The sequence below is a fragment of the Lissotriton helveticus genome, chromosome 1_1 (genome assembly GCF_964261635.1).
Source record: "Lissotriton helveticus chromosome 1_1, aLisHel1.1, whole genome shotgun sequence".
Taxonomy (NCBI): Eukaryota; Metazoa; Chordata; class Amphibia; order Caudata; family Salamandridae; genus Lissotriton; species Lissotriton helveticus.
The window spans coordinates 806,092,967-806,111,620 of NC_136057.1; the positions used below are offsets into that span (position 1 = coordinate 806,092,967).

The window sequence follows — 18,654 nt, forward strand, 5'->3', positions numbered from 1 at the left end:
TGAAGAATATTGAAGACAAGGCTACAAATGAAACCCCAAGTAATACATGAATCCGGACCTGCAGAAAAGAATTGGAAAACTATCAATATATAAGCAAAAAATATTTGACCACAGAGAACCTGTAGTAAAGCCTATAAATGTATTAGAGAATGTTAGGCATACTGAAAACAAATAAATAAAGCTTCTACCTCTTCTCTTCTACAGATAAAAACAAATAATTTAAGGACAGCAGGTGGGATGTAGTCTTTTTAATTAACTTTAAAAAGACAAGGATGAATCAGGCCGAATCTGGCATTCATAAGTCTCAACATTGGTCTTGTATCAAGAAATAATGACTAACTGTTTTTTAAATGGTACTCAAGGTTTAGTATATAGTTGATCGCATTAATGTTTACAGAGCCATTATGTTTCTAATACATCTGAATACCACTTAAAACAGATCATAATACCTACTAAATGTGAGTGATTTCACCTATGTGGTTAATGTGCCTCATGTTGTGAAATTTTACACCCATTAGCACCACAGAGGTGTTAGGTAAATTAGGTGTAGATATAGCTTGCTGAAAACGTACCACTTTGAAAAGCGTATAGTAAATTGTCACATTCATTGGATGATGTCATCAGTGATATCATCATTGCTCTCATTTAACATGTCATGAATGATGTAATACGTGAGGTCATAAGCAGCGCATGGCAGGACGCAAGTTATATTTAACTCAGTAAACTATAACTCCGGCCACATAACTCCGGCCACTGTGGTACAGTGGTACTCCTATGGTTTCTCGGCTCAAGCTTAACCTCCATGGTACCATGGGATTGTGACAGCTTAACCCAATGAAGCTTGCACAGTCCAGTATTACAATGAGGTTGAGGTTTGAGAGTGACTTCTGGGGGAGAATCGCAGTACAGCACAAAGGGCCATGATGAGTCATGTGGGAGTACTGTGGTACCCTCGGCACAACATTTTTATTTTTATTGTACTTTTGGCCCCTGGGCAAGGGCCCCTCTGGGTCTGCTCCCATAAGAGCAGGTGGTCCGGATGTGACGAACTTGCTCCCTTACACTATTTATTTCTGGGATTTGTGGCACTGTGGGACCAGAGAGAAAGAGAGAGAGAGAGAGAGAGAGAGAGAGAGAGAGAGAGAGAGAGAGAGAGAGAGAGAGAGAAAGAGAGAGAGAGATAGAGAGAGAGATAACTTTTTAACTTTTTCATGACCTCACTGGGCACTACCTTTATATGAAAATTTCTCAAGCACAGCTGATCCGATTTACACCAGATAATGGAAAGCATACTTTCTAAATAATGTTATACATATCTGTTTGCCAAACTTTCCAATAGAAAATGAAATGGAAAATCAAGACTTTGCAGCTCCCCCTTTTTCTTGGCTCCATTTCCTGAACCTCCCCCCCACTGCAATTTTCCTGGAAATAGCTAAAAATCCATCAAAAGGCACCAAAGTTTCTAGACAAACAAAAAATGCTTTTCCAATAGACACCATGACATTTCTATAACTACATAATGGCGACTGAACCAAGTTCATTCTCTCCGCCAAGGCAAGGCGGAGAGAATGAGGAGTACTAGGGAACTTTGAACCAATATTACTTGTGTTGTCTCTGGTTTATGGGTTAACTCACGTATATTCAATTACATGTTAGGTGCATGAAATAAATTAGAAGTAGTACAGGAAAAAACTCCAAAGCGGATATTCTCGTTAGAACATCTTGCACTGCATTCATTTTAAAGCAGAAGAAAATAAACATCTCTAATTTCACTGCAGTTCCCGTTCCCACCTGATGGTGATGCTGCGAGTCAGTGGTATGGACAGTATCTCTGGTGTGGCTTCCTTCGGCACACTGACATTGTGTGATCTGGCTGGATCAGAGCGCATTTCTAAGACGGAAGCAACTGGTCAAAGATTGGTGGAAGCAGCAGCAATTAACAAATCTCTAACTTCACTGGGCCAGGTATTTATGGGCCATTTTATTATGTTAACAAACAACATCCATGTACTGATGCTTCAGGTTTTCATTCCAGGAGTGATGTCCACAATACTACAACCATCACCATGCTATCACTTTAATATTTCTCCATAGTGAAAGTTATATTCCTGTAACTATGTTGTTTGGATATTTCAGTTCTGTGCTTCAGGGAGAATTGGACAAATCCACCATTATTTGTGAGTTGGGAATTTCAAGTGTGCAAACCAGAACTAATGTTGCCGAATAGACCAGTGTTCAACAACTGACTATTATAGCCATTTAAGTCTAAGGTCTGGTTCGCAGTATAGGTGCTAATTATCGCACCTAAAACATAACGAAACAGTGGGCCATGTAATTTATCGGGTGCAATAAATATCACCTATCCTGAGACTTTGGGAAATAACATTGGATTGGTGTTTAACACATCAAAGTACACATGTACAGTGAGTACTGTACATAACATTGGATTGGTGTTTAACACATCAAAGTACACATGTACAGTGAGTACTGTACATCTTTTTCTTGTTAGATTCCGGCAGGTTTGAACTTCTGAAATGTAAAGAAGGGTGAGGCATTCATTGTACCTGGTAAGAGCTGGGGGCCTCATTTATGTGGCCCTACCGGCACTTTTGAGCCGCCGGAACGTCAGCACAATATTGTCACATTTTATAAGGCCACGTAAAGCCATGTTACATGGGTTTTCATGGCCTTATAAATATGTGCCTTTTTCAGGCAGAAAACTGCGTGAAAGGGGCTTTCCATGGGTTTTGCTGGGGGCATTCCCAGCAACATCCATGGCTTTTTGACACTGCCCCAGATTTACAAGAAATTGTAAGTCTGAGAGCGTGCCAAAAACGTATACCTCCCCACGGGAGGTGTAAGGGAGGCACAAAAAGGAGAGATATATTTTTGTTTCTCCTCATTTTTCCTCTTTCTATGTGTGCTGCATTGTGCTGCACACATAGAAAGAGGAAAAAACCTCTTGTGATTGTTTTTGTGCAGGAAGGTTTCCCTTCCTGCACCGAAATAATCATCCCCGCAACACAGGAACCCTTGCACCGTGTTCGAATCTGTAACTATATATCATATGGTTTCATCAGTGAGTAATGAACTTAAAAAAGTGAATTCTGAGGAGGAGCTTGGCGGGCATCCGAGATGGCCGCGTGAGCACAGCGCTCCCCGGACCCCCGCCGCTCCCGGCATAATATCCTGCATGAATCCTGATTTTTCGCGAGGATTTGTATAGAGGACGTTGGGCTGATCTACCTGGACTTTCAGAAATTTATTTTGACCCCGGGTGCCTGAGTTATGGTGAATTGAACTTTTGGGCTCCGCCCTTGAGGTGAGGTTCGGTGGCCGTCTTGGAGTTGAACAACAACGGCAGGGGGATTGGACTTGTGGGTCCCCTTCTTAAGTTTCGGTTTCGATTCTGCCTCTGACTGGGACATCGGCGAGAGGGTCGGGCCAGAGCTGGTTCCAGGACACGAGTCGGCTGTCGGGCCTTTGGCTGGACTGTTCTCCTATTTGGCTGCCCCTATCCTGGTGATACTCTTGTTACGGTCCTTTGGTCCCGAGGCCTCCATTTCTGGTGCCCGGTCCGTTGACCCTGGTGACTCTCCCTGTGACGCATCTCCAAAATGGCGGGCAGAGGGGACCGGGAGACGCGCAAGACGAAGACACCTCTGCGCGGGGGTCCGGTCCAATCCAACGTTATGGACCGTTATACCCATTCTAAGGGGTCCCCCGGAGCTGCCCTGCCCGGTCCCAGTGCATCTGACCACGTCGTGGATGCGTCGACGGAGCCTTCCTTGCAGGACATCATGGGCGCCATTTCTGGCATGAGGGAGTCAATAGGCCAACAATACGAAACCTTGACCCACAAAATTGACACCGTGGCAATCGATTTGAATCTAATCCGAGCCGATCTCGCCAAAACGAACGAAAAGGTGAAGTCGTTGGATATCAAATCATCCAGCCTCACGGCGGACGTCTCTGAGGTACAGACGGAGATTGGCAATCTCCGTAGGGTGAACGATTTCATGACCCGGCGCTTGGAAGATTTTGAGAACAGGGCACGTCGCTGTAATGTTCGCGTGGTTGGTGTCCCGGAGAACCCAGAACCCCACTCGGTTGATCTCCTGGTTGAAGACCTCATCCAGAACCACCTTTCTCCGTCTGGCCTTAGTAAATTCTTCACAGTGGAGCGTGCACATCGTGTTCCGGGGGGCCAGGGTAAGCCAGGCGCCCCGCCGAGACCTATTGTTGCCAAGCTTTTCCACTATAGAGATCGGGACGCTATCCTGCAGGCGTCGCGGGTGAAGGGCCCGGTGGCCTTTGAGAATGCCACGGTGAACTTTTATCCGGACTTTTCCCAACAGGTCCAGAAGCAGCGGATGGGATTTCGTGGTGCCAAGAAGCGTCTTAGGGACATGGGGATGCACTACGCTATGCTCTTTCCGACCAGGCTGCGGGTTGAGTATAATGACCGGACCTTCTTCTTTGATCGGCCGGATGCTGTGAATGACTGGCTGGACTCCTTGCCTAGCCGACCTCCTGAGACTGAGTCCGATGCCCACCCGGGCGGTGCTGAAGGTGGTGTAGAGAGCTGAACATTTCGTCTATGCCGGAGGCCTTGTTTTGAGTAACTCTTCCAGGAATGTGTGCCTTTGTTCCTCTACCGCTTATGTGATTTGATGTATGTTCGTTTTCTCGTCATTGGTCTTGATCGGGGTGGCGGGTGGGACGGAGCCTTTCCTCCTCCGGGGTCTTTGTGTAGAATAGGGGTTCTTGGGCGACAGGCACACTGCAGGTTGGGGTGGCTTTTTAGCTTTTTGCAGGGGTGCAGGGTGGGGGGTGTTTTCTTGTTATTTTGGGGGTGGGTGGTTGGGAAGTTCGTTGTTTGTGTGTTTTGTTTTCGAGGCGACTTTATCCTGTATTTGAAGATGTTTCTGGTGTCATGCTCATTGGTGGGGGGTTTTGGCTTTGTTGGGTGGGATGGGGGGTAGCGGGTTGAGATTTGTTTCGTGGAACGTTAACGGTCTGGGAGATCGTATCAAAAGAAGTGTGGTGTTGAAATGTATACGACGTTTATCTCCTGATATTGTTTTCCTGCAGGAGACTCATTTGGTAGGCAATGTTTGTCATGCAATGAATAGGTGGGGCTATCGCCTCGTAGCACATTCGGGGTTTACCTCGGGTTCTAGGGGCGTGGGTATCCTTGTTCGGGCTTCCCTCCCCCTAGCTATTGATGATGTGATTCAGGATGATCGGGGGCGATATGCTGTCCTTGTGGGTCGCTATGAGGGTCGTGCCCTCTCCTTATTTACTGTTTATGTGCCCCCCGGCTTGCAGACTTCTACCTTTTCAGATTTGGGCCGCGTATTGTTGGACCTCCCTGATAGTACTCTCTTTTTGGCTGGTGATTTTAATTCGGTGTTCTCCGGTCTCCACGATCGCCACCCCCCTAGAGATACTCCTGCGGCCCAACGGTGGTTGGGGGGATTTTTGGATACCTTTGGCTTGGTGGATTGCTGGAGGCTTTTGCATCCTACTCAGCTTCAATACACCTTTCATTCTGGGGCCCATGGGAGTCTGTCCAGGCTGGATTATTTCCTGATGCCTGCGGCTCAGCCACCAGCGGTGCGTGAGATTGTACACCTACCCAGGGGTATTTCTGACCACTCTCCGCTCTGGCTTCGTTTTGAGGTTGGAGTGGAGGCGGTGGGCAGAGTAGCTCCCATCAATCCGTGGTACCTTACCTCCCCCGAGACCCGCAGCCTTTTGCTTAAGTCTTTGGACGCGTATTTTTTGGATAACGAGGGGTCGGTCTCCTCAGCTGTGTCCCTATGGGAGGCCTTTAAGACGGTGATTCGTGGGCAGGCCCTCTCCCTTATTGTTGAAGCTAAGCGGGCGAGGAATAGGGAGGTGGTGGACCTTGAGGGAGAGATTTCTGCATTGGAGGATGCCTTGGAATCTGGTGTCACGTCTGCGAAACTCCACGCCCTGGGTCTGAAACAATTTGCATATAAATCTGTGGTCACGGATGCTGCTAAAGTGATGTTTCGGGAGCAACAGGGTCGTTTGTATGATGTGGGTGACAAAGCGGGTAAATTGCTGGCATGGCTGGATAAGAAGGAGAGAGCTAATCGTGTGGTACCCGTGATTCAGTCTTCGAGTGGTGTGAGTGTGATGGACCCGATTGGAATAGTTGACCGTTTTGCTGAGTACTTCCGTGTGGTGTATACCCCTGTGTCTGTGAGAGATGTGGCTGACTCTCGCCTTCTATTGCGTGATATAGCTCTGCCCAGTGTCACTGATTTGGATCGTGTAGCGTTGGACTCCCCCTTTACGGTTGATGAGATAGCCACTGCCATCCGTTCACTCCGTTCGGGCAAAGCATTGGGCCCGAACGGGTTGCCAATTGAACTGTACAAGTTACGTCCCGACAGAGTGGTGCCATATCTTCGCGCCATGTTTCTGGAGTCCCGGGAACGGGGTGTTCTCCCTTATGATCAGCGACTGGCCACGATAGTTGTCATCCCCAAGGATGGTAAACCGCGAGACCTTTGTTCATCCTATAGGCCCATATCCCTCCTAAATGTTGAACCCAAGGTGTTGGCGAAACTCCTGGCGTCCCGCCTCCTGACGGTCATTAGTGGCTTGGTCCATCCAGATCAATCCGGATTCATCCCGCATCGCAACACGGCTCTGAACCTACGTCGTCTCCACGGCGCGATTGCGAGGGCGGGGCTTCTGACGGAGCCGGCCATTTTGGCGTCGTTGGATGCCTCAATGGCTTTTGACACGGTGGAGTGGCCTTATCTTTGGGCGGCTCTTGAGAAATTTGGTTTCGGGCCTGAGTTTATTGGTTGGATCAAGTTATTATATGCGGAACCTCTGGCACAAGTAGTGGTAAATGGTAGAGTTTCGGCCCCTTTCACCCTTGGTAGGGGTACCCGTCAGGGATGCCCCTTGTCTCCGTTGCTTTTTGCGCTCGCCTTGGAACCATTGGCTGCTTGGCTTCGGTGGGAGCCTTCGCTCAAGGGGATTCACTGGTCTCCGGACTTTGAGGACCGCGTTTCGCTTTATGCGGACGACATTCTTTTATATCTCACCTCCCCGCGTAAATCTCTGACAGTTTTGTTTGACGTTCTCACTTCCTTTGGTGCCAACTCGGGCCTCGTTATTAACTGGGCCAAGTCCTGCGTGTATGTTCTTTCGGGTGTTTTACCCCCTTTGCCGAGCAGACTTCCCATCCCGGTGGTCCAGTCTGGCTTCAAATATTTAGGGATTTTTATTACGTTGGACTCCTCGCTCCGATTTGAGCGTAACCTCCTCCCCCCGTTGCTTCGATTGCGACTGGACGTGGCCCGCTGGCGTAAGCTTCCTTTGTCTCCTCTGGGCAGGGCGGCCCTGTTTAAAATGATGTCCTTGCCGCGGTTCCTCTACGCGCTCCAGAACTCCTATGACGCTATCCCCAAGACCTATTTCCGAGAGATCGAGAGTCTTCAAAGGCAATTGATTTGGGACGGGCGTCCACGTATTGCCCTCGCGAAACTCACCATCCCTTGGTACGACGGGGGCATGGCGCTCCCCGATATCAAGCGATATTATTGGGCTTCCCAGCTATCTGCTATTAATCACGTGATGTTTTCACCGGGTCGAAATCCTGCATTCGAGATGGATAGACTCCAGCTGCCGGGTGGGGACTTTAATAGAGCGCTTTATTCCCGATCAGCCGGGCGCCATCTTGTGGGCCCGTCCAGGAGTGCAGTAACTGTGTGGCGAGCCGCGAATGTGAGTTTGGGATGGGAAGATCGAATGACGCTGGCGACGCCGCTTTATGCCTCGGAACGTTTGGGGTGTCTCTGGTCTACTAAGGGCTTCGACCGCTGGGATATGATTGGTATAAGTAAGGTGGGTGATGTATGTTCGAAAGGTAGTGTGAAATCGTTCCAGGCCCTCCAGGAGGAATATGGTTTGAATGGTAGGGAATTTTTTCGTTATCTGCAGGTCCGGCACGCCCTCGCCTCAGTCTTGACTCCTGATATGGCCCTGCCCGAGTCTTCCCCCCTCGAAGATCGTGTCCTTGATGGGCACCTGCCTGATAGCACTATTTACCTGATCTATAAGAAGCTGATCAATAATCGGGCGGACTTATTGGTCCGACTTCGGGAGGCTTGGGTCGGCGATGGGTTGGAACTGGACGACGAGGATTGGCAGTCGGCACTCTCTTCTCCCAAGGAGGTAGCCATTCCTGCCCGTCTCCGTTTGGTTCAACTTAAAATCCTTCATCGAGAGTATGTCACTGGTCCGCGTCTGGTCACGATGGGCTTTTCCTTGGATGGGTTATGTAAGCGTGGTTGTGGGTTGAGTGCTACTTTTTTACACATTCTTTGGGAATGCCCGGTTGTGGTGGCTTACTGGACTGCTGTGCTTGAGGTGATGACTGATGTGACTGGTGTTGCCCTGCGGCCTGAGCCTCGACGATGTCTGTTGAATGTGTGGGAGCCCACTGACTATTCTGTGGCCCAGACCAGGTGGGCTACCTTGGGCTACATGATTGCGAAACGTGATATTGCGCAACTCTGGGGCGCATCCAGGCCCCCTGAGGTCTCGAAATGGGAGGACAACATGGACTGGTCCATGTTTCGGGAGAAGACGGTTTATGTGGCCAGGGGCAGACCCAGGGCGTGGACGAGGATTTGGGGCCAGTAGAATGAATATCGTGGCGATATCTGCACACCTCCCCTTGTGGGCACTACTGATGTTGTCCTATCTCCCTAGGCGAGCGTTCCCGGAACCCTTTCATACTGTTTTTTGAATTTCCGATTCTCCCCGCTGCTCCCCCCCCCCCCCGACCTTGTTGGAGCCTCAGGGCTCTTGGTAGGTTCTCCTGACTGTAGACCATCCCCTCCGTTCTTTGGGCTGACCTTGATTACCGTGCATTCGCCTTTTTAGTGTTTGTTTTTCTTTTTGTATAAATAAAATTCAATATGCTCTGTGACATGTTGGGAGTAATGCTTTGTGCTGGATTTGTGCCTGATCACGGGTGTACACTTCTGATTTGTGCCTTGTGCCTTATTATTAGCGGCCAGCCCGTGAGGTTGTAGGCCCATTCTTGTATTTTTCTATGCTTGCTCAAATAAAGGTTTTTGAACAAAAAAAAAAAAAAAAGTGAATTCTGTTACTGAATGATATAAAAGAAGAAGAAGATTTTAAAAGGAAACATGCCATTCCTCACGCTGAGGTTTACTTTCATCAAGGCAGCAGGCCATATAGATCCTTTTAAAAGTGTTTAATCCAATGGCCTACTCTGCACACAAGTACCAGTCGACAAGCAGGCACCATTTGTTATAAGTAACCAATCTTTTCGGACCACTCTGTGAGGGAGAGAGACAATTTTTCCCTGATAGAAGAAGGGAAATTTAGGAGTATTCGTAGTCTTTTAGAACATGCTTGTATATAGCAGATGGAGAGAAGGCATTACTAGATCTCAAATAGAGTGTGGTTCCTGTAATAATGTCCTCGGAAAGGGGCTAATTGATCCCTCCCCCCATTGATTGTTTCTTTTTTTGTGAAACCTAGATGCTAAAGTAACTAATGGTCATCTACCTGATGGAGTATGTATAATAATTACACTTTTCCTAAGGACCAAAACCAAGGTATTAATACTCCAGGTAGAATATGCATTATCAGTTTGCATATATTCAACACCTAGGGCCCAATTCTGATACGGGTTGAAAAGCTTCCCGACCGAATCGATTTGGAAATGGTTTCCGACCCACTCGGATCGGGAGAGTCCGACCATCGGAGTACGATGCATCTGGATGCTTCCTGATCCGATTTGGTTGGACTCCCATTGACTTCAATGGGAGCATATGCTCCTAACCGCATCATAATTGGGCCATCGGTCGGTAAGACATGTTCCCGACCTGATTTGGAAGGAGCAAATGCCGTTAGGAGGCCTTCCTAACCGCATCAGAATCAGGGCCTAGGTGGGAATGCTTTCCTAACCTCATCAGAATCAGGCCCCTCATATTTTTTTATATGGTTCCTAATAGAAAATGCAGGACTGCATATTAGAACAAGAGTGCAGGGACTGAGTCCATTTACAACATCAGAGATTGTTGTCCCAATTCCTAGCTAGCTCACACTCTCACCCGAACCCCTAACCTATCTGCAGTGACAGCTGATTTTGGCAACCTCCAATATGACATTCTGTTCTCCAAGGCAATTATAGGAACAGATCTTACCCCTTTCATTGTTTACTCATGCATGCCCTTGGTAAACATAAGAAAGATACAAAGGAAATGTTCAAAATATTTATTGAAACAATCGTAATCTTGCATAAAAAGAGTGAACTGTGATAATTAATCAAATAAAACAAAGCAATGTAACCAGCATTATAAACATGGTGAAAAGAATGAACAGTCCAACAATGGCAGTCAGATTCATATATATATGTATTTCTACCTATCACTACCCCTACTCTGACAGCATAGTGCGTCTACCCTCTACTTGGTCTCTTAGGTTAGCCTGAAACCCCATACCTGAATGACTTGGTTTGGAGTTGGATTGAAAATCCCTCTCTGCAGAATCAGGATGGAAGATGAGCGTTAGCAGAGCTGCATGTTGAACACAGCATTGGTTCCAGGTCCGTTATGGCTGGAATGCCACTCTGACCCATACAGGGACAGTGCACTGTTTATATAATAAAACTACTGTGTTAGAGTTACAGCTCTGATGCAATGATGTTTCTAGATGTTAGAAGCTGTCACCAGGTGGGCAACGCAAACACTAAGATATCTTGTTCTGTTCTTAGCCTTGAACAAAAAATACAGACAATGTAGCAGGAAAGGCTTTCTAAAAATATGCAGCATGTACAACATCTTGCTAGAATAATGTCATGTAAATAAAATATGTCTAAAACAAATTCAGCTAAAAACTTGTAAAATGTAAGACTGAGGGCCAGATGTAGGTAATTTTAATTTGCCACCTCTTAAATACCGATTCATACCGAATCGGTATTTAAGAGGTGGTAAAATAGAGGGGGGAGATGTAGGTATTTCAGGTTCGGTAAATACCGAATCGTTAAGATTCAGTATTTACCGATTCTGTAAATACCGATTCGGTATTGCCCATTGATTCCTATGGGCCTTGCAGCCCATAGGAATCAATGGGCAATACCGATTCTGTAATTACAGAATCGGTAAATACCGATTTTAGCATGGGTGCAGGGGGTGTCAATTTGACACCCTCTGGCACCCCACAAATAGGCATGTGCGCCATGTGGCACACAGACATGCCCTAAGGGCATGTCTGTGTGTCACATGGCAGAGGTGTGCATGCACACATGTGCATGCACACCTGGATTCGGTATTTTACCACCCAATTGGATTGGGTGGTAAAATACCGATTCTTAAAGCCCTGTGGCACTCTGATATGTGCCAGCTACATCTGCATTTACAGAATCGGTATTTTACCGAGTCTGTATTTACCGATTCGGTAATTTTACCGAATCGGTAAATACAGAATCGGTAAAATACCGATTCTGTAAATGCATGCCCTACATCTCAAAATCCAATTACCGGTCGGTAACGGCCGAATTCGGCCGTTACCAACCGGTAATTGGCCACCTACATCTGGCCCTAAAAGGGGAACCAAAGTGGGTCCAAGAGGGCCTCACTATAGTATTGGAAACTGTGATTTCATATTGCAGTTTTTACATGAAACAGAGTTGTGATAGACAATTAAGGCTTTTATAAAAACCCTTATTGAAGATTTGTTAACAAGCCAAAACGTATGTTACCACTTTAGGAAGATCATGCTCAATCACAATCTATGTGAAGAGGCTCAAAAGTTTGAAACCTTACTTTGTTAGTCCAAGAATGGCTGTCCTACCCGTAGGTCACTGTTGCAGTAGTTACCTTAGCAAACACTATTAAGGAGTTCACCAATGAGTATGAAACCAGGTTGAGGTATAAATATGAAAGGAAACATGTGAACTCCAAAGAAAAGATCTCTTAATACTGCAAGACGCCATACTCAGCAGTTTGTTTGTTTTTTGCAGTTTTATATAGCGCCAACTCGACCCGAAGGTATTGGAGCACTTTACATGAGCACCAGTTACAGTGCACGAGGATATTCATTTTTGGTAGGCATGGGAGAGATTAAGTGATTTGCACAGAATTACAGGATGTTAAGCCGACGCCAGACTCAAACCTGATTCCCCAGCTCCAAAGTCGGCAGCTCTGCCCGTTAGGCCACACACTCTACCGTTATATCATGCATTACATCAGTAGCAAACACTGAAGTCCGTGAGCCATGCTGATAATACCCTCTCGCTTTTCATGAAAAAGCAGACATTGAACATTCCAGCAACACCCTACCGGCAACACTAGTAGTGTTACATGGGTTTCCATTTAGAGGCTTGACAGAAAGCACAAACTAAGTCTCGCTGGGCTTCTGTGGAGATATTTCAGAATGTAGTACTTACAGTGATGCAAGGGATGATGCTGTGGAATGGGATGGTGTAGGTGGTTCTAGATGTTGGTCATTCTATGGAATCTGCTGGAGGTTACTGTTCATGACTTGAACTGGAAATAAAATTACCAATAAACTATACCAGGATTGTGTGTTTACTACAATGTGTGGCAACGTGTTAGCTCTGCACAGAGAGCAGAAAGTACAACCTAACCTCAACCTCCGAAACAACGCTATTTATCTTAAGATCGCGCTACAAGAACTCATACAAAGACCTATGTAATTTGACACTGAACCTTCAACGGTAAATTTTTCTTTCACTGTTTTTGAGCGCTGCATGATACACGTACACTATCTGTCCCCACAGGCGCGGAAACAGGTGGTGATTGCCCTTGTTGGCTCAAGGCTCGACTACTGTAACGCAGTGTACGCCGGGGCCAACAAGGGCTTGCTCCAGCGTCTACAGGTCATACAGAACGCGGCAGCGCGGTTTGCTCTCGCTTTGCCCTGGTTATCTTCTATGACCCTAGCGAGGAAGAACCTCCACTGGCTTCCCATCCCGTCAAGGGTCATTTTCAAACTCCTTTGCCTTACCTATAAGGCTCTAACTGCAGGCTCGGCTGATGCCCTTGGTTCATTACTTATTAGATATGTTCCGAGTAGATGTTTACGTTCCAGCGAGCAACACCAACTGGTAATCCCCAGAGCCAAGAAGGCCAGATGGGGGTCCAAAGCTTTTTCCATATTGGCACCTCTTACTTGGAACTCACTCCCCCTCGAAATCAAACGACTTCCTTCCCTTGACCTCTTTAGGAAGTCATTGAAGACCTGGCTCTTTATTGAGGCATACCAGTAGGTTCTGTTTCTGTCTGCTATCAGCTTTATATTTTGGTTTAGGCGCCTTGACGCCCACTGGGCATAGCTGCGCGTTACAAATAATATTTCATTACAAATAATATTTCATTCAATACTTGTGGCATTTGGAGTTAAACTTATTATTATATTTGAAGCAGCAACGGAACTTCAAGCACCACACTTGAGGTGCCGTAACCAAAAATTAAACACACCTTTTATTCAACCATGTTACGAGGTAACAGCCATCAGGCAGAAATTTTCAAGCCGCATCTTCAACCGTACTCCAAGCTTCATGTACAGCAGCCTGCGCATGCTCTACTGGCAGCAATCTTCAGGCTTCACGTGATTGGATCCCAAGGAAGTCAGGATGTTGAAGTTGTCCAGCCTTTGTCTTGCTGCAAGCCTGCTACTCTTATTACAGCGGTTCTTTGAGAGCGGTCGTAAGTGGAGGCTGTTCCCTGATTCTTTATTATGCAGACGTTGCCATTAGCTGTCCCCTTCACTTACAGACCAGAGTCTAATGCTCCGTATTCCAGACTTATCATTTATTGATTCACCCAGACCAGTGTCACTGCAGAGACACTCTAGAGGAGATTCTTCCTCCAGTATCCATATGGAGCACTGGAAATCCCCTAGCAAGCAGCATTGTATTCCTTTTGCCCAGGTCTTGATGAGGCCCGAATTAATGGGCCGAAACATGTCCACCCTACAGAATGGAGGAGTCTTATAGACTAATATTTGCATATAAGAAAATTGGATACACACTTCTTTTACCATGTGGAGGGTTGATCTACCCCTTCTATAGTGTATTGGACTACCACTTCTCCGGACTGCTTTTTGAAGGAATTTTCTTTGTTTGTGATTAGCAACTGTATTTAGTAAGAATGGGTAGGAAGGAATTGTAAATGTATATGTGTGTATATATTTGTGTACACATTTATGCTCCTTTCATATATTTAAAAAAAGATAAAGTATTTCTTGGATAGTACACCCGGAGTTGGTATTTGAGTTATAAAGAAGAAAGACAGTTCATGGATCAAGTACCCATTTTTCTCTCTATAGGAATTTGTTCTTTATTTATTCCTCTGCATTAATTTGTATTTTTGCTTGATAAATTTGCCCGGTGCGGCAGGAGTATTAGAACAAACCCCTAATTCTTTTCCGAGCTTCGCATGCAGCAGCCTGCACATGCTCTACTGGCAGCAATCTTCACACCGCGCCCCAAACTCCACGTGCAGCAGCCACATGCTCTACTGTTGATAGTTCAATGTCGGCTGACATTTAATACGCATTGATGTAACCAAAAGTAATAAAGAGATGCATACTTACCAGATGGTCATGTGAATACAGCATACAAGTGGTGATGCAAGCCTGATGAAGCCTGTTGCCTGGTGAAGCTAGACATAGAAAAGAGACTTTCCTTCATAAAAGCAGAAATAGAAAAAAGACCGTCTTTAAATAAATAACACTCTATAAAATATAACAAACAACATACTTGAAAAGAACACTTGGAAGACTCAATTCAACTAATATTAGTTTAGTTAATTATTTTAATTAATTAGCTAGTTGTGTCAGTCTATTATATTGGATTGTTGTTTTTGATATTTGTTTTGGTTTGTTAATTTACTATTCTTACAGGTATGCTTGAGCAAAGCGTGGCAGCACCTCCAAGTTTTCTACCAGCGCTTGGAGAACCTGCAAATCCTTGGAAACAATGGAAGAATATGTTCTTCACCTATTTGTTAGCTATTGGAGGGGATATACATGTTCCTATACGAAAGCAAGCTATTCTCTTGCACCACTTAGGCGTGGAAGGTAGAAGAATTTATGATGACTTACCTGAGATTTTGTTGGGCATTAAAAACGACCAGCCAATTCATTTGTATGACATATCACTACAAATGCTGGAGAAGCACTATACACCCAAAGTGAATGTAGTGTTCGAGAAGCATAGGTTCTTTTGTAGTGTACAAGGACCAGATGAAGACATCATGACCTATGTTGCCTCTTTGCGTGGTCTAGCAGTTGATTGTGATTTCCAAAACTTGGTTGATTCTTTAATTAGGGACCAACATGTTAGGTGCACAAACAACAAGAAAGTGAAAGAAAATTGTCATTAAAAGATCCCAGTTTAGAAGAATCTATACAAATTGCACAGAGTATGGAGCACGCCACTGTGTTGCTGAAGGAGATTGATATGGGGAATAGCAGTACAGAAATTACAGAAAAAGAACTTGCGATAGAAGTAAAAGAAGTCAGGAAAGAGAGCTGTAAAAAAGCTATTAAGAATCGAAGCTCTACAGTTCAATATTTGAAAAACGTATGACAGCAACCTGTTATAGGTGTGGGTGTGCAGGGCAAATTAGTTCTAGTTTTGCTAGTGGAGCAAGAGATATGACGTGTAGATCGTGTGGAAATGGAGGGCATTTAGCAAAAGTTTGTAGCTCAAAGGGGAAGGCACAAACTGGTAGAGTCAAACTGTACAAGTGATGGAAATATAAGAAAATACAGGAACATTGGAAAAGCCCCATTGTGAAATCATATTGGGAACTGTGAAAGTGATTGTGCGCTATACAAATGTGGATTATTATTATTATTATTAAGTATTGGCTGATTCTGGAAGTTTGTTTACTCTGATCTCTAAGGAGACATATCAAAATGAATTGGGTGCTGAGATTAAATATTGGCAATAATCTGATGTGAAAGCTGTTTTATATGGTGGCAAGAGGATAAATATATTGAGAATGCAATGGTTTTATGTATTTTTCAAGTGACATGGGGTGCATGGGAGAGTTTATATAATCAGTGAGGGTTCAATTCTTTTGGGTTGGTGCCACCATAGGGACTTGAACATTGTGCTTGATCCTAAAGCCAAAGAACCGGTCAAGGTGGTAGAACCGGTGAATGAGAGTGAATTAGTGAAACACGATGTGGGCAGTGAGTGAGGAAAGGAGCTTACGGAAAGGTTCCCTCAAGAGTTTTCTGAAAAATTGTGTGTATTGTAGAAATTTACGTACCAAATTATCCTCAAGAAGAATGCTAAACCTGTTGTGCACAAAATGAGAACCATACCATATTTAATGAGAGAACTGCTCCAACAAGAATTAAACAAACTACTGAAAGATATAATAATAATATATAATAATTGAGCCAATTGAATCAGCCAAATGGCTGTCCCCATTGCAGTTGCTCCGGAGGAAGGAAATAAGATCCGTCTATGTATTGACTTGAGGGATCTCAATAAAAATATATGGGTGGACAGGCAGCCGTTACCTAACATTGGTGAAATGCTAAGCATGATGGGTGGTGGTAGTGTGTTTAGTGTTTTGGACATGTCAGCAGTGTACCATCAGGTGAACTTACCTCCAAAGTCTCGCCTGTTGACTTTTTTTTTTTTACACCACTGGGAGAGTTCCGATACTGAAGAGTGCTGTTTGGATTCGCGTCAGCTTTTGCTCTTTTTCAGAGGATATTGCAAAAAAATGTTGAGTGTATGCAGAGGGTGCTATTTTTCCAGGATGACATCATGGTGATGGGGAAATTGTTTAAAGATCATGATGTGTTGCTGGAAGAGGTTTTGGAGAGGATAGCAAGTCATGGGCTGACCATAAAAAGAGAAAAATGCCATTTGAGGTTGGAACAAGTAAATTATTTGGGACATAAAGTACCTGCGAATTGAATAAGACCGAATAAAAACATTATGAAGGCAATAGAGGACGCTCATTAGCCCATCAACAAAGAACGGCTGACATCTTTTTGGGGACTTGCTGAATATTGTTTGAAATTTGTGTCAAATTTTGCAGACGTGGTAGAACCTATGAGAGTACTGCTAAAGAATGGAAATGTGTTTGAATGGTTTCCAGAGTGTGCAGATTTGTTTATTAGTGTAAAACAATCTCTAGCTCCTGCAGCGACATTAGGTCACTTTGACACTAGAAGGAAAACTATGGTAACTACTGATGCTAGCAATGTTGGTCTTGGGGCAGTTTTGACCCAAGTGGCTGAGGAAGGGGAAAGGATTATTGGATTTGTGGCCCGACAGTTACAAGGTGCAGAACAATTGTATTCTGCCATTGAGAAAGAGGCTTCAGCTTGTTATTGGTGAATGTACCATTTCAGGTATTATTTGTGGGAATTGCCGTTTGTGCTCAAAACCAATCATAAGGCTCTTGTACATATTTTTATGTGCAGGCGGGGTTTAGAAGGAAGGGTGATGCCTCGTGTTTCGCAATGGTTGTTGTCTGTGATGGACTACAATTTAGCTGTGGAATATGTGCAAGGCAAAAGATATGTAATTGTTGATTATTTGTCAAGAATGCCCGTGGAGCATGTTATCCTTAAGCAAGAAGTGGAAGATCAAGTGGCTTGTGTGGATGGTGAATTTGCACTCAGCTGGTTGGTGGGAGAGAATGGAGTTTTGGAAATCTATGTAAAAAGTCAACAGTTTAGGAGGAGTACAGTGAGAGGTTATTTATCTTACCTTTACATATGTTTTCATGTTTTTGAGCGCTGTTCATATTTTCTTGCAAATTCTGCCTGTATCCTGCAAGATATATTATTTGCGTATAGGGGTTGATTAAGTTTTCTTTATTCGAATATTAAAAGAAGGGAGATGTGTTGAGATATTTCAGAATGTAGAACTTACAGTGATGCAAGGGATGATGCTATGGAATAGCATGGTGTGGGCAGTTCTAGATGTTGGTCATTCTATAAAATCTGCTGGAGGTTATTGTTAATGACTTGAACTGAAAATAAAATTACCAAGATGCTATACCAGACTTTCATTGACCTGTGGAAAATGATGTCTATATCACAGTTTTGGGGGCTTCCATATTCTTTCTATAAGGAACAGCTACACCAGTGCTCTATGCTGCTTAGCAAATCTTTGAGACCTGATACAGGTCCAGAGGCCACAACAATCACTGAGAGCAGGACTATTCTAAATATCTTTCAATACTGAGGAATATACATTAGTCAGTGTGAATGATGACAATGCAGAATGAGCCCTTAACTGCAGGTATGCTCTAGAAGGAGGCCACGTGACCTGTTTCCAACAGGGGCAGACAAAAAAGGATGGCAGTTGGTACTGAAGGGGCAGAGGAGTTTATTTTAAAATATATTTACATTTTTTGTAGTAGAAATGTATTTTTTATACCTGTCTAGTGGACTGCCTGTCTCAGATTGAGGACTTACCTCTTTAGGTAAGGGTTGTATAGTGGAAGACTGATGCAGTGGTTGTGGCACACTGTTTCTGGCCATAAAAAGTAAAGCAGTCACAGCTAATATTATTTAGCACAGTTGTAATCAGTCTTGGTAACTGAAAAGTAATTCCTC

General features: G+C 44.7%; 1 protein-coding gene across 1 annotated transcript in view; it reads left to right on the forward strand.

Annotated features, from left to right (window-relative positions):
• Nucleotides 1-18,654, forward strand: part of LOC144770857 (uncharacterized) — a 578,425-nt gene that overhangs the window by 450,094 nt on the left and 109,677 nt on the right. The window contains exon 12 of the mRNA XM_078655640.1: nucleotides 1,779-1,965. Within this exon, the coding sequence (XP_078511766.1) occupies nucleotides 1,779-1,965 (187 nt within the window). The remainder of the gene's footprint in view (nucleotides 1-1,778; nucleotides 1,966-18,654) is intronic.